Consider the following 16,564-nt stretch of genomic DNA (forward strand, 5'->3'; position numbering starts at 1 on the left):
TTACTATGTTTGTTATATTTATTTGATAAGGAATGATGACGTGTACCCTGACATTCAAAACTGAACGAAACACAAAAGCAAAACCAAAAACACCACAACATTTTACAAAACCACATTTTGGACATAAAACCTGCTTACACTATGTACTTAAATGCCTGAAGGTGTGCAGGATCGTGTACCATGAAACCAAAGCCTGAACAAGATTTAATTAAATTAAAAGACTTCTTAAATCACATTCACCAGTTCTAAAATTATTCATAATTTAGCATTAGTATCATCATTTTAAAACTTCTGAATGTGATGTTACTGACTGTATACAGTCAGTCAATCTTTAGTTACAATGCATAGCAGACACTGTATTGATTACTATTGATAGTTTGTAGTATGATGTAACCCGAATACAAGTTAATACATGTGAAAAAAAAAGTAAAATAATTCCCTCTTCTTTTATTTCATCATATCCAGATTAAAAAAGTTGATACTGGTTAAAGTCTTTGCTCATGTTCACAAAGTCCTGCGCCAGGGTAGCAGGAACACAGACCCAATGCACTTGCACTCTTAATAAACAAAGTACCTAACTGTACCTTTAGGGGTAAAAAAGATTGTCACTGGGTTGGTACTCTTGAAGATACTGCTGTTGTACCCTCAACAATGCAGTTTGTACCTTATGAAGGCCAGTAAGGAATTAACTGCATTGTTGAGGTTACAATGGCAGCAGCTTTGAGGGATCCACCCCAGTGACAAGCCTTTGTACCTATGAAAGTACAATTAGGTACTTAAGATTGAGTAGTATTTCGAGGATGCAGTGCTGGTCGGTTGGCATGCCACTTTGTTGTAAATAGAAATGCAGTATCTCTCCTTTATTTATAGATTTTTATTCAATTTTGTCCAGAGACTCATTGTCTCCAGAGAATAAATTCTGTTGTCTAGTCTTTTTATTCAACTGTGAGTTAGTCTTTTGTGATTTTTAGTGAAATGTATCTGCAAATGCTGTTATTCATGTCCCTTACATCACGAAATTAAATAGCTTTTTATCTTGTCTAAATCCTGTCCAATAAAATGGCCGACATTTTTCATTTATTCTTGGACCCTAAACCAGTGAGAGGTATGCAAAAGGTTGCTGGTGGTCAGCTTGCCATACTGCATTGTTTTATATTAAATGCTAGTTGGCTGAAAGCTCTTTGAGTATTTTCAAGCACTGCTCTTTGTAGAAGGTGAGTCAGCACCGTAGCTGTTCTAAGAGGCAAGCTGAGATATACATGAAAACACAATCTTTCCATACTGTAGCTCTATAGATGACTTTCACTTGCATCTTCACACACCCCAGGGTTAACCTATTCTTAACTACAAACTATGATAGCTGCTCAGATAAAATTTCAAAGTTTACTATCAGACTATCACTGAGTTTAATGAAGTGAGTCACAGTTACATCAGACAAGAGAGTTAATCTGCTAATCCACAGGAACAAAGACATTCAGATTACACACACACACACGTATATACACACGCTCAGCAGTACTTACTAACATGCTGTCAGCAGCTGAATCATGTCGTCTGCAAAAGAGATTAGCTAAGATACTGACTATGTGAACATGTGTGTGTATCCATCAAATATTTAGGTAAATAAAAATGGCTTATACCACACTTATAACAAGAGCTTAAAGTGGTATTGAACAGAAGAAAGAAAGAGAATACAGATTAATATGTTACATAAATCTGAAGTCATATCGTTATTGTTGGAAAAGTAAGATTAATTTATATTTAATGCAGAGGTAAAGCTGTCATCCAGTTTTATAGTTTACCTCACCTCAACACTGCAGTGTAGAAATATTGAACTGAAATGTTTTATTTTAATCTTAAAGCTTCAAAAGCTGTTAGAAAAAAATCTGACAGGTTTTCTAGCAGTGATTTTCTGTTTCTGTTTTTTTTAAACGCTCCAAACAAAATTTCTGTCTTTAACTCATTGCCCAAAGCAAACTGACTTCTGTTTCTATTTGTTTTTCATATCTGTCATTGTGCATTTTTCTGTTTTCAGGGATACTGCTTTAGGTTTTTGGTCCTGATGCCTTGAGATCTTCTTGTATGTTTCTATTTTACAAACTTCCCATTTGTTTCGTGTTTGCCCCAAAGTTTAGTTAACAGGAGAATGGGGACGGTCAACATCTTTTGCCACGCTCCAGGTTGAATTAACTTCTTAAAGACTTTTGTAATCATTTTCATCTTTTTCTTGCTCTTTTGTGAGCTCTGCAAGCACTCTCTTTTAATTATAGATTCATCTGCAAATTTAGGCACATGCACATGTGGTTTACTATTGCAATTACATTTAATAATTTTTTCCTCTGCTTGATCTGATAAAAACACACACAAAGTTTCATCCAGCTTTTTGGGGTATTTACAAAATACTGAAATTAGAATTCTCCTAGTGTGTGGTGATTCCATAACCTTGCTTACTTTTGACATATATGGATCAGGTAAAGAAACAGCAACTGTTATATGGGCCAAGTGTCATATGCTGGCCTTGACAAAGGTTAAAGCAAGTATGAAGTCCAGACATGGTTCAAAAGCTGAAAGAAAATGCATATTTGGACTATGTTTGGTTGGTCTGTGACTGAGTTTAAGTAGCAATACTTACCCTTTGTTAATATCATTTTCAGAACCAGTTATAGTCCATGTTTGGCTAAACTTTCTTTGTTATTAGGTCAGCTAACTAGCAACCACCTGCTGCCAGGACCTTTTTAATGAAGTCCTGGATGTTACTACAGACTGACGTTCCCAGGCACTGGTTTCCAGGTGCACTGTAGTGGGCAGAGCCTGGCTGACAGTTAACACACAATAGAAATGTTGGAGTCCTGTGTGTATGGATTTAACTCACGAAAGCTCACTTTACATTTTAGCTCCTCTCTGTTCGTCCAGCTACATCGACCTCAACAGAGACATTACAAGTTTTGCTAAATAAGGAGGTCAAAGTTAACATTCAGGCTACCGTCGCTCTCTTACCATGACATCAGTCTGACATGTTATCGCTGGTCACCTGTCTGCCTGTGCATCTGTCAGTCCATCAAATCAGATTACCCATGAGGCTCTGCAGCAAAGTCACAACTTCTTCAGGAGGGTGTCTTTGGCCTCAAACTCACATGTGAATGGCTCACAGGTCGTGTGTCAGCTCAAGTGGTCACACTGCACATCAAACTGTGATGGCCTTTGTGACTTTACACACCACGGCAGAGAAGTCTGCACGTATGTGTGTGTATGTGTGAAAGGTAAACAAAGTCAGTTGCTCCGCTGCTGTGCGGACATTAAGCCTATTTTCCAGCCAGAGGTCAGTGTGAAAAGCGTATTGTTGTGGGAACTGTGGCGTCGCGAAGCGGGCAGTCTAGCCGTAGCTGACACTACAACCACTTCTTAATGTTGAGGTTTGAAAATTCATTTGCACAATGGTAAGCAGAAAGTGGCCACTTCCTGTACTCAGGGCGTCATTCTTTGGTGTTTGCTGTGCAAAGCAGCTGCAGAGTGCTGTGCAGAAAGTGAATGGCAGTCAGGGTCACAAAAGGAGAGCATTTATGCTGTTTAGAAAATCTTTGAATGCATGGGGTCAGACAGCGAGATAGACTGACTGCAGTTGTTTAATAGCTCGACAGACTGACAAGTTGGCGGCTCTGAAACTCTCAGGGCCACCAAACTGTGCTCAGCAAAGCCAGCAGGTGCCATTGATACTCCTTCCACATCAGCTGGCTTGTCTTTTCTCATTTCAAAGGTGTTTTGCATATCTACATGTCTGGGTTTGTGGTAGTATCCATATGCCACTAATTTCACTGAATGTACTTAAAATTAATACCATTAGATATGTGGTAACTTTCAGTAATTTGATGTCAAAATGCATCCTAATTCATAATCTTTTATTTTATAGCAGCACTTAGAACTCAAAATCCATGTGCAGCAAAGATTGTCCTCTTTTTGTCCTTCAGTCTGTCTCTTACAGTAAGGAGAGATTAGTCAGGGGATGTCTCCATAAACCACTTTATGACCCTTTCTATGTGTGTCTGTGTACAGCTTTGCGTTATATATTAACTGGTCTGTTTGTAAACCCAAGTGCCTCTGTAGTGTCTTGATGAACAGACTGCCTGCCATCCTTTGTCTCTTTCATATTCATATTCAGTGGGAAAACTTTATTAGCTTGTAAGGAAACTTGCTTTGTTATTTACAGCAAAATGCTGTGACAGCTGAACAGTGGTCAAATATTTGGAGACTGCCTTTGTTTTAGTTAAAGTTATTCATGGAGGAGGGGAAAAAAACATTAGCTAGTGTATTTATTTGCATACCAGAAATATACACAGTTACATCATTGCATGCGATTCCTCCTAATCTGGCTCCTCTCAATGCAGAGAAGCAGCAACTCTACTGTGAGCTGGGCCACCCTATGGCGCAAACTCATTTTGGTCACTTATATTTGCGATCTTGGGATCACTTCAAAATTTTTGTTTTTACTCCTACTCATCCACTAGCACCTGTCAGGCATTTATTAGTCAGCCTACAACTTTTGTCTTAAAGGTCCCATATTATGCAAAATTCACTTTTTAATGGTTTTGGAACAGTCATACTGGTCCCCCCGCATGTGTAGGAGACCCGTAAGTGTGAAACTCTTTCAGGCGCTCTCTCTCCCCCCTGCTCCACCTCTAGGGAAGTAAGCGCTGAAATGAGCTTGTTTGAAAGCGTGTACGTTATGACGTCATAAGGGACAATAACCACTCCCCACAGAGCGATGGACCCGCCTACCGGCTCGAGTTAGCTCTCATATTAGTATTGGCGTTCTTACCTGTGGGATCTCCAAGCAACAAACACATTCAGCTTCTGTTGGCATGGTTTCACAGTTTCCACAGGTGCACCTATCCACAATATATTGAAAAACTTTCAGAAAGTGACACAGTATGTGTTTGTGACAGTAAAAAGCTGCCGTTAGCTACATTGTACCAAATATGAAAAAAACTTGACAACATATTTAGAGACAATATTTACAACTAACCATGCAGAAACTCCCTGCTGCAGCCGCAGAGTTTGACCCTCCTCAGATATCTCTCCTTCTGGGTCCGACTCTGGCTCAAACTGGTAAGGGAGAACGACAGCGTCTCTACCAGTTGCCATAACGCTGCTGTTCACGAGAGCGGCATGAACGGGCATCATCCATGAACATAGTTACAAAAAAGGGGGAAAAAATTCAAGACAGGGACTAATGGAATGGCTGAAATTTTACTGGCTGGACGAGTAAAAGTCACACTAACCTTTCACTAACGTCCTGTTAGTCTTCTTGCTCGAACTTCTTCAGGAATGGGTTCCGGTGTTCCGGCGTTTGTTTATCCTTCACTACGCTGTAATCAGCGTCTAGTAACCGCTAAGGCCTAACCTGTCAATCACCTCATGACGGGCGATGCGATGGGCGGAGCCAACAGCTGAGCTGCTCCACCAGGGTTCCGCCCACCATAAACGGCACATTTCTGAAGCTGCTAAAAAGAGGGAGGTGAAGAGAAGCCGCTGCACTCAAACTGAGGGTCGATTTGTCCATACCATGGCGGAAATATTTCATTTAGATATTAATGAATGGTCTCAGATTGGGAATAAAGTGTATAATATGGGACCTTTAACTGAACTAATACAACAGATCTTTTGCAGACTGGCATGACATTCATTGCAGATTATTTGTCTCACTGAATTAGTTCATTTTACCGTCTTTTCTTTGCTACAAATTGGGGGTTCCTGTGGTGGCGCCCTCTGTGGTCATGGGTGGGCCAGCTTCCGGTGTGACTGGATCCCCAAGATATTGTTTCCTCACAGCAGTGTCGAGCCAGATGTTTGCATTTTATTACTACTTTTATGATTATAAGTTCAGACAGTTATTAGTGATGGGAGTTCATCTTTGTACAAAATAGGGTCTGGGTGGGCGGGGCGAGTATGCATGAAGCTTGGTTTGTATGTGTGTGAGTTTGTGTGCGACTGTGTGTACAATTGTGACGTGTGCCTTTTTTTAAAAAAACATTTTCTTATAATTTTGATGTGAAGGCTTTTAAATCATGTATTGAATATGCATGATTTGTTTTTATCGTGCACAGCACTTTGTGTTGCCATGTGCATGAAAGGTGCTATATAAATAAAGTTTGATGAGTTTGATTGATTACACTGTACAGTAGACAAATTACATGAAACACTCCTGATTATAGTTTTTATGTATAAACCCTTAACACTGTAAGGCTCAAATGCAGGGGTGGCCAACATCGGTCCTCGAGAGCCACAATCCTTTCAGGTTTTCCAAATTTCCGTGCTCAAACACACCTGACTTAAACTAATGAGTCATTGTGCCGATCCTTATAGGCTGTTGGATCCATTTAATTTGAGTCAGGTGCGCTGGAGCAGGGAAATATGGAAAAACTGCAGGATTGTGGATCTCGAGGACCGACATTGGCCACCCCTGCTCAAATGCATTATATATAAGTATACATATATATATATATATAGTTTTCATATCTCAATATAAACTTAAAAAAATGTTTAGTTTTTCATTGAATTTCAAAGTAATTGCTAGTTAACTTTTTGTCATGCTGGATCAAATTAGTAAATGTTTAAAACACTTCAAACGTTACCACTGACCTCAGATGGACTCCCAGTTTTTGTCAACAACATTCAGCAACCCAGACTAAAGTCCTCCGTCGGAAACTCAACACTCCTTCTTGCTGATGCCAGGATTGTTTACCATGGTAACGTTTCAGCAGCTCTGTGGCAACCTGCCACTGATTGAAACTGGGGAAATGACCTGATGGATACTTGACCTCTTCACATCTATGTGTGTGCTTGCCTTTCTTCTGAGAAACATATCAACAAACCAATGACATCATCCCCTGTGAGACTGTGTTAGAGAGAGAAGGGATCCATTTGCGTCATGTCGGACTGTCAGTACTTGTTTTTTCTTTAAAAAGGTAAAAGTGAGGTTGATATACAGTACATGGTTCAAACACTGTGTACATTTATAGGAAAATATGGAAATGATCTTCTTAGTGCTTTGTTGGAGAGGCTTGTGTAGTGGGAACAGAGTTGGTTAGAAACTAGCACTGTCCTAAGGTTCCCTGTCCTTGAAAAAAGTTCCTGTGGTCAAAACAGGATCAAGGAAATACTTATAAAGCTTAGAAATGAACATCACCTCTGCTAACCGTAAATGTGAACAACAGGTAAACAAAGGTCTGAGACATTGTCAGAAAATTTCAGGTCAAATCTTTTGAGGTCCTCAAACTATAACATAGTTATTATCTTCATATTTGCAGTCTAAATTTAATAGAAACAAAGATCATTTTCCTATCTGACTTTAAATGTTGAAAATAATGCTTTATATTTTACTCTTCTACATTCTTAAACTAACAGCAATAAGAGTAATTTTGATCAGTTTTGTCCTGATGTTTGCAGTTTTCTAACTGTTTGATGTCAATTACAAATTTCACTCCATAAATTCACTTAGAAATAGAATTACCATAATACCATTATAGCATCATTAAGTGTCCAAAACAGTCACTTTTACTTAATGAACTTAAGGAAATGAAACTGCTGCTTATATCTACTTCATCTTCAGATGAATTGAAAACAAATAAGATACTTACTGCCTCGGGTTCTGTAGATGCTGGAACTGTTTAGTCTTAGTGCGCCTTCATACTGTGACTGCTATTATGGGTCCTTAAACAAAGAGCAAATGCAAATATCTTTTCATCTAACTAATCCTTTTTTTGTCTGTCACGCCTCTTTTCTTTTTATTATGATTTCCATGGTTCACATGTTCATTAACATAGCCTTACATCATTCTCATTCATCAGCATGTTAGTTGTAATCTGCAAAATTCACACAACAGTGTATTTGCAATGTGTAAATAACACAGAGCTAAATGACCACTATCATGTAAGTGTTGGAACCTACAAAATATAAAGAAAGAACTAAACTCCTTTGAACATCAACACTGGAGTGTATCTTTATGATTTTAAAGAAAAAGTACACCAAAAGGGTCATGAAGTAATATAAACAAACAAACAAATAAATAAATAAGAAGCAAGTAGGGGCTTGAAACTTAGCATTAAATAAAGGATTGTTGAACCGAGTTAGCATATATAATCCATCTTTCCCATCTTTTTAGAAACACATCCTCTTATAGCCAAGGTTATGGTTTACATCTTAAATATTTAATAAATTATGTCACTCATCCACCGTAGGTTTTTCTGGTTTTAACCATTTCCTTGTTCTGGTTTTCATACAAGCAGCACTTAGGGTCTGAAACAAATATTTATCATTAGAGGTGAAATTTAATGCTAGGAGAGTTTCTAAGAATTAAGATATAAACTCAAATGGAATGTTTTAAGCTTTATATACCTCCTGCCTAAAAATAATTCTGAGCAGAGTGATGAAACATCTAATAAGGTTTTTCCAGTAAAACTCTCCATAGTGTTGAATTTTCCATTGTATCTCACATAGGTGTTCCCAAACGTCTTCAGTTAGAACTAAGTTTCCTTTCTTTTCCCTTGTCTGTTTTACAAGGACTGAGTTACCTTTAATTTGTTGCAGAACCCTATAAAATTTCTAGATGTTTTTTGGTTTGAGCCTGATGCGTATGCGTTCATGAACACTTTTAATAATAGATTATCCCAGTGCTCTTATTTGACATCTTTCATTAACTATCTATAGAAACTCTCATAATTCAAACTGTTTTGTGTCTTTAGATTTTGAATTGAGAGCATATTACACTTTTTGGGTAAAGGGATAGTGAACAATTTTTATCTTACCATTTCCAGGGTTGTGACATTTGTAAATCAGTGTATATTAAGGTTGCCGCTCAGTAATTGCAGCAGGTGGGTAGAGCTGTGTTTTTGGGGTGACAGTGGGGTGGAGTGGTGGGGGTCCACTGGAGGGAAGTGTGTTGGAGGTGTCGGGTGGCTCTTTGCAGGATCTCTAGAGAACCTGGTCAGAACCATAGGGTGGAGTGATAGTAGGAGGTGCACTTTGTGTTTGCATGTGGGGTCATTAACAGGGCGAGGTCACAGCCTTTTGGGAGCAGATTATAGTCATGAGCTGGATAATGGAGCTGGTGTGTGTGTATTGATCTGGGAGAGTCTATGGGGATTCATAATGCGGTCTCTAAATCTGCCTAATGATGAGCTGTTTAGGGGGTCTGTGTGGGTGCATTTTGGAGCTGATACTATTAAACCACACACCCTCTGTAGCAACCAATGTTAAAGATGCAAAGGATATTATGAACATACTGCATCTAATGAACCAGATTCACATCTTACAGTAGGTTTTTCTTAGTGGGTTCTAGATCACTAATCACCACACCTGCCTTGTCTTTGTCTTCACACTCCAATTCTTTTCCTGTTGATTTGCTTTCAGAAGTCAGTCCAAGGACTGAACATGGTCACTGACTGCTTCCTATGAACTGGACACTGCTGTTTCCCCTGAGAGCTGTGTTGCCAGCATCGCTGAAGTCAGACAATCCAATGTTGACAACTGAAAGAAAATCTTCGTATTCTTTCATGATGAATGTGTTTGTGTCCGCAGGGTTCAGCAGTCGTCCCAGGTATCTAAAGGTGTTCATCAACCCCAGCAGCCACAAAAAAGAGGCCGTGCACATCTACAGAGAACATGTGGCTCCACTTTTCAAGATGGCTGACATCCGCACTGACATCACAGGTCAGTCTGTCTGTTTACTTACTTACAGCAAATATGGACATACAGGTTTAGTTATTAGTTTTTGTCACCTTAATGTAATAAAACTCTGTTTAACAATAATAAAATTGTTGCATAGATTTTTTTATGGGCATCAGAGAGGACAATATAAAATCTTTGCGTTTGTGTGTGCACATGGAAGTGCAAAGGTCAGAGCTAATGGCAGTTTCTAGTTGCTAGGTAACCTGATACAAGGGGCGGGGCTTAGCCCATCTGTTGTGACAGAGGGAGGCAGCTTCCTCTCTTCTCCTCTCCTTCCCTGTTTCCTCCTCTCCTCGCTCTTCTGTTGTTTTCTCCCCTCTTCTTTTTTCACATGGCTACTCCTCCTCTTCCTCCTCTCAGCAGATGGTGCGATATCCGTTGTCCCACTTTTTTTGGCAGCTATCGAACACACACTTGTGTACATCTGACCACACACAAGCATGAACACTTTATCTCTGTCCATCTCGATGTCTCTCCATCTGCTTACATCTCCCTTTTCCCTCTCTCTCTGTTTTACCTGTCCTCCTGTCTGTCTGTATGTCTGTCTGACTGTCTGTCTCTCCAGTAACCGAAAGGAAGGGTCATGCTCTCTCAGTGATGAAGGAATGCAAACTGGATGAATTTGATGGGTTAGTTGTTTCTGTCATATATTATGTCTTGTTTTTAAGCAAAAACATTTTGGAAAGTGTGCTGTTCTTACAGAAAAAAGTTGAAGATATAGCTAAACATGTTCACTGTTCTAATATGCTGAGGTCATTCTTTGATATAAATTGTGTCTTGGAGAATCTAGACAGGTTATTTAGTATTTTGTTGATATTACTAGATGAAGATAAAATGTTTCAGGAGGATGACAGATTGAAATCATGAACAAAAATAGGAAATTAAAATAAATTGGACACGATTGCGTGACTGAACAAAATCTTGTTACAGTGGGATGTGTTCAAGGTAATTTAGCTCAAAGGTAAACTCAGTTGAAGGTTAAAGTTAGCACATTGAAGGTTGAAGTTAAAACTGATCACAGTCAGCCATGTAATCAAACAACAGTTTCCTGTAAGAGGCTGACACCAAAACACACTGACCCAGACTGATCTCACACACACACATTCAGACATACACGCACATCTGCACAGATTTGAGGAAACACCATCAGGTGACAATAACAGCAATATTAAAGACTTGTACAAAAGTTGTTGTGCTGTTGAAGAAAAAAACTTAACTAAAGCATTGATCAAACTCTCATCACACTATCTGTGATGAGAGTTTGTGTGTGTGTGCGTGTGTGTGTGTGTGTGTGTGTGTGTGTGTGTGTGTGTGTGTGTGTAAGCAGCTTTTGTGCTCAGCTCTCATAAAGCTTTATGTGCTTAGAGAAGATTAGCTCCGCGTTGCTAAGCTAGCTGCTGAATGTTTTGGCGTGTGTTTGTGTGGGGGGGTGTGTGTGCGTGTGTGTATGTGCATATGTGTGTATGTGAAGCTACACTGGTGAGGATTTGGTTGAAACCTACATTTGCCAATTAGGCTGGCTGTCACCGTGGCGACCAGAGCTCCAGGTAATCCCATGCACAAGGAGAGAGGGGGGGTCCTACTCGTATCCAGTTTACTGCAAACTCAAACTCTGAAAATGAAGCTTATCGCTTTGGTTTAATAATACAAACAAAAACTCCCCTCATCTTCTACAACATCTAATAAAACCTGAATCCATAATAATAAACACAACATGAGCAGCAGATAATAGTGAGATTATTTTTAAAGTAAATAATACATGATTTAAAAGCTGCTCCAAAGCTGTCTTCAGAATCAACCTTTTTATTTGAGAAGTGCACATCTATTGCTATTGTTGTGTATATGTACACAGCAAAAGCTATTAACTTTTATGATCTTTGATCTCAAACTTTTTTAGACGAAAGCCTCAGACTCAACATGTGGAGCATAAGTATAACTCTAAAATGTTTCATGTCTTTTTGTATATTTCCTAAAGTAAAGTCATCTAATGCATTTTCACAGTGAAAGTAAAGATTTTCTGGAAATTCTTGTACAGAATGCTTGAGGAATGTAGGTTTCACAAGCCCTTTTTTTCAACTTTTACATCAGTATATGACTAAAGTCAATAGAGCCATATCACACTCATTTACCTTAGGACGGGGAATCAGACAAAGTTGCTCGATCACCCCTTTATTATTTACCCACCGAAGCTCTGAATCTGGGGATCAAACAGAATTAAGCCATTACAGGTATAAGAATGGCATGGCAAGAAAAAATAAATGTTATTTGCTTGTGACATAGCTCAGTTTCAGGTTGTAAAGTAAATATTTCCAAGCAACAAATATTAAAATTTTATATCCAACAAAACTGGGATGTGCTCCATATGGAATACCTAGTAGTGATTATCTCTTAAAAGAAAATTGGTAGATTTTTATGACTGAATAAAGAAAAACTAGAAACACTCAGAGAGCTCAGACCTCTGCCAAGCCTTTCTGGTTTTCTGTTTTTTGCCAGTGAATGTGGCATTATTTTCGAGTTAGAAGTGTGCAAAATTATTCTCCCGATAGTAAAGAATCCTTTTTAATAAAAAGTTCTGGATCCAGGCGGTGATCTGGATCACCCCCAAAATCTAATTACTTGTTCCACAGTTTGTGTTATGCTGGTGACAGACAAACAAACCAGTGCCATCAAATACATAACCTCCGCCTTGGCGGAGGTAAAAATTAAAAGAATGGAAATTAATATCATGGTATATATGAGATGAAAGCCAAAAACAAGATTTCAGACTCTTAAGTTGATGAAAAATACAGGAAGACTTGTAGTCCTGTGCCTAAAGGATTATTATCTATCTGCCCATCTGAGGGTCCTTTTTGTTTGTGCAATACGAGATGGAAGGAAACGGAATAAAAAATGTTGGGGGCTGTTTCTATCCAAGCAAGTTTGAGAGATATGAGATTGATTAAAACTCTAATGAAAAAGGAAAACACATTGAAAAACTTATTTTTTAAATATTGCTAGATTTATTTTCTAAAACGGATTTGTCTGAAGACATAAAGTTTGTTAGATGGTGCTCCCATGACCTTGATTCCCTTCGAAACGATTTCCCTTCAGATTACACACAATACACACATTTACACACAACATATATACTTAAATGGTCAAAAATATTATTCAGGGTTTGTACTACATTTTTTATGAGGTAAGAAATTCTTATTTATTCTTTTTGAGGTTTAAGATTAGGAGAATAGCTACACGTGCACCATAAAAGTTTAGAGGATTTTTGCTTTGTTTCTCTCCACCTGCCTGCCTTTCCACTTGTCTGACACTGGTGTGTTTCCACCCGTCCATCAGGGTGGTGTGTGTTGGTGGGGATGGATCGGTGGCAGAGATGTGTCATGCTCTGGTCCTCAGAGCTCAGCTGGATGCAGATACTCCAGAAAACCCAGTGAAACCAGTGCTTCCACTTGGAATCATACCTGCTGGTAAGAGAGAAAGCGTTTTATGGATCCACAGCGTGAAGGCATCTGGGCATTATGTGATATGCTTTTAACACATACATATTATTTTTGCAGGTTCTACAGATGTGGTTTCCTGTTCAGTTCATGGAGTTAGAGATCCTGTTACTGCAGCCCTTCACATTGTCCTAGGTACAGACTATTTGTTTCTTTAATTAAATCCTGCTAGTGCCATTGGTTGTGAGGGGTTTAGCCTCTTCTAAACTTACATCTTCACCTTCTGTATCTACACAGAATTATTATAAATAAATGTGAGCATTTAATTAGCATATTGATCATATTGTTTCTACCTGCTCCTAGTAAGTCTCTATACTTGGATTTTAAGATACCCTGGGCCAGGCCTTTTGTAATTTATATAAAAACATAAAAATCTATTAAAAATTGTCTGAGTTTAAATACTCTAGGCTTGTAGAGTGGATGTTTTTCAGTAGGAGGAGCACTTTTGTGTTCTAAAGTTTGTTATGTTTTTTTTTTCTTTTTTTCCCAGCAATCCTGTTTATATGTCTTTGGAGAATACATGTCCCCAATGTATTATCAATGTATGCATGCACAGGTTTTTAATAGCAAAAGGGGATGCATGAATGCGACTTGAAAATGGTGTCATTCTGAATCATTGCTACTTAACTATATCTGTTATCACATTATTGGGGGTGCTTTCTAAACCTTGTATGGGTTCTGTGTATCCATATTCACCTATCCATTTCTGTACCGTCCACATGTAATAGATCTATATTTTAATTTAATTTAGTTAAGAGGAAATCAGCCAAGAGCTTCTGATCCAACTAAACTATGATATGATTGGCTGTTGTTTCAACAGAGCAACAATCAAACCAGTAAACAGACGGTGGTAGACTGGATTCTGAAAAGAGCAGACAGATGTCCAACAGCAGGATCAGTTTCACTAAATCACAGGTTTAGTCTGCTCACAGTAGCTACACCCTCCTCACCTTTATCCACCTCCTCTCAGGCAAACCTGCCATACAATCAGCTGGCAGCTGGATGTGTTGATGTTTTGTTTTACAGACTGTGATGAGATGATTCATTGTAACTGTTAGATACTGGAAGCTGCAGTGTCTGTGTGTGTGTATGTGTGTGTGTGTGTATGAGAGAGAGAGAGAGAGAGAGAGAGAGACAGAGCAACGACAGATTGGAATATTAAGTGTAACTAACAGGACTAACACCTGAATAATAGGTAAGAATTAAAATTCTCAGACAGGAAGGTGTTATTACAAATGCCAAGTGAGATTAGCTGTGATCACCACATTGTCCTGATATACACTCACTGGCCACTTTAATAGGTATGCCTTGCTAGTACCGAGTTGGACCATTTTTTTGCCTTCAGAACGTCCTCAACTCTTTGCGACATAGATTCAACAGGGTGTTGAAAACAAATCTCAGAGATTTTGCTCCATATTGACATGACAGCATCACACAGATGCTGCAGACTTGTCAGCTGCACATCCATGATGAGAATCTCCCGTTCCACCACATCCCAAGGGTTTTCTTTTGGATTAAGATCTGGTCACTGTGGGGGCCACTGGGGTACAGTAAACTCATTGTCATGTTCAAGCAACCAGTTGGTGATGTTTTGAGCTTCGTGACATGGTGCATTATCCTGCTAGATGATGGTACACTGTGGGCATAAATGGATAGACATGGTCAACAACAGTACTCAGATAGGCTGTGGTGTTTAAATGATGGTCAGTTGGTACTAAAGGGCCCAAAGTGTACCAAGATTATATCCCTCACACTATTACACACCACCACCAACATGAAGTGTTGATACAAGGCAGGATTCATCTATTTTTCATGTTGTTTATACCAAATTCTGACCCTGCCATCTGGATTTGGCAGCTGAAATGGAGACTCATGAGACCAGGCAAGATTTTTCCATCTTCAATTGTAAAGTTTTGGTGAGTCTGTGTAAACTACAGTCTCAGTTTCCTGTTCTTAGCTGACAGGAGTGGGACCCCGTGTGGTCTTCTGCTACTGTAACCCATCTGCTTCAAAGTTTGCCATGCTGTGCATTTAGAGATGGTATTCTGCATACCTTGGTGTAATGAGTGGTTATATGAATTATTCTTGCCTTTCTATCATCTCCAACCACTCTGCCCATTCTCCTCTGACCTCTGACATGAGCAAGCCATCTTCATGCTGAAACTGCCACTCATTGGCTGTTTTGTCTTATTCAGACCCTTTTCTGTAAACTCTAAAAATGGTTGTGTGTAAAAACTCTCAGTAGACCAGCAGTTTCTGGAATACTCAGACCAGCCCGTCTGGCATCAACAAAGCGAATAAACCCAATTATTTCCTAACTATTAACTAAAGAATAATCATAAACAGGAGTTGGACCATTAAGAAGTGATGCAGGTTTAATCTCAGTAACACACTGGCTGTCCCAGCTTTAATCCTACAGAACACACAGAGAAACGCAAACACACTGACAGCACGCCATATGGTGAGGAAATCAGATTCTGTCCAGAGAGACAGACAGGCAGTCAGTGAGACGGTGAGTTGGACAGACACTGCAGTTCAGTAGGTTAGAGCAGGTATGTGGCCAGATGGCATGCTGACTCTGTGTGTGTTTGTGTGTGCGGCACTGGGTATGTGACAGGTTGTGCATATTTGTCTAAAAGCTTATCGAGCATCTCTTTAATGTTCTGATGGTGAAATCAGGTTGTTGTTGATTCTAGTTAGTACTGTACTTCAAGCTGCATTTACAGGCTGTAGGGAAATAGTGAACAGTGTTATTTGTAAATGGACGTGTAGTGCATCTGTGAACAGATTAAATAAAGTTTAGAATAATTTTACATTTTAGTTTCCTAAATCAGCCTTTTCAATCATTAATTCAACAAATAAATAAGTGGGTGATTCTTTTGGCCTCAGAAACCAGTAACAGAATTAACCTAACATGGACATTTTACAAAACTTTCTTCCAGTTTCTTAATATTTGCTTGCAGAACTTTTCATTTTTTGTGCAAAATGTTTCTTGCACAGCACATTTCCCACGCCCTGAAACTGCAAAAATAAAATTCTCCTCTTCACTCCAGAGGAGTGAAAGTTCCAAAAGGTGTGTTTTGTTTGTTTTTTTTTTGTTTTTTTTTTATTTACTGGAAAACTGTATTTTTCTATTTTTTTAATTTGTTTGTTTTTGGTACAGTAAGGGTTTTTTTTTTGCCATCATGCACATCAGATTAGTACAGCCTCTGATTATAGACACACCCACTTTGACACCAGCAGCTTAAAGAGTTACTTGCATTGCAACTCTTGCAAATCTTGTGATAAGATTTTATGGTTCTTTAAGTCTCTTTTTACATCAGACAGTCCACTATTGGGATAAAGTTGCT

General features: G+C 38.8%; 1 protein-coding gene across 1 annotated transcript in view; it reads left to right on the forward strand.

The window, feature by feature from the left end:
• The window catches only part of cerkl (ceramide kinase-like), a 36,843-nt gene that overhangs the window by 12,058 nt on the left and 8,221 nt on the right, over positions 1 to 16,564 (forward strand). The window contains exons 4-7 of the mRNA XM_042001665.1: positions 9,574 to 9,705; positions 10,289 to 10,352; positions 13,054 to 13,184; positions 13,275 to 13,349. Of these exons, the coding sequence (XP_041857599.1) occupies positions 9,574 to 9,705; positions 10,289 to 10,352; positions 13,054 to 13,184; positions 13,275 to 13,349 (402 nt within the window). The remainder of the gene's footprint in view (positions 1 to 9,573; positions 9,706 to 10,288; positions 10,353 to 13,053; positions 13,185 to 13,274; positions 13,350 to 16,564) is intronic.

This window comes from Melanotaenia boesemani, chromosome 12 (assembly GCF_017639745.1).
Source record: "Melanotaenia boesemani isolate fMelBoe1 chromosome 12, fMelBoe1.pri, whole genome shotgun sequence".
Lineage (NCBI taxonomy): Eukaryota > Metazoa > Chordata > Actinopteri > Atheriniformes > Melanotaeniidae > Melanotaenia > Melanotaenia boesemani.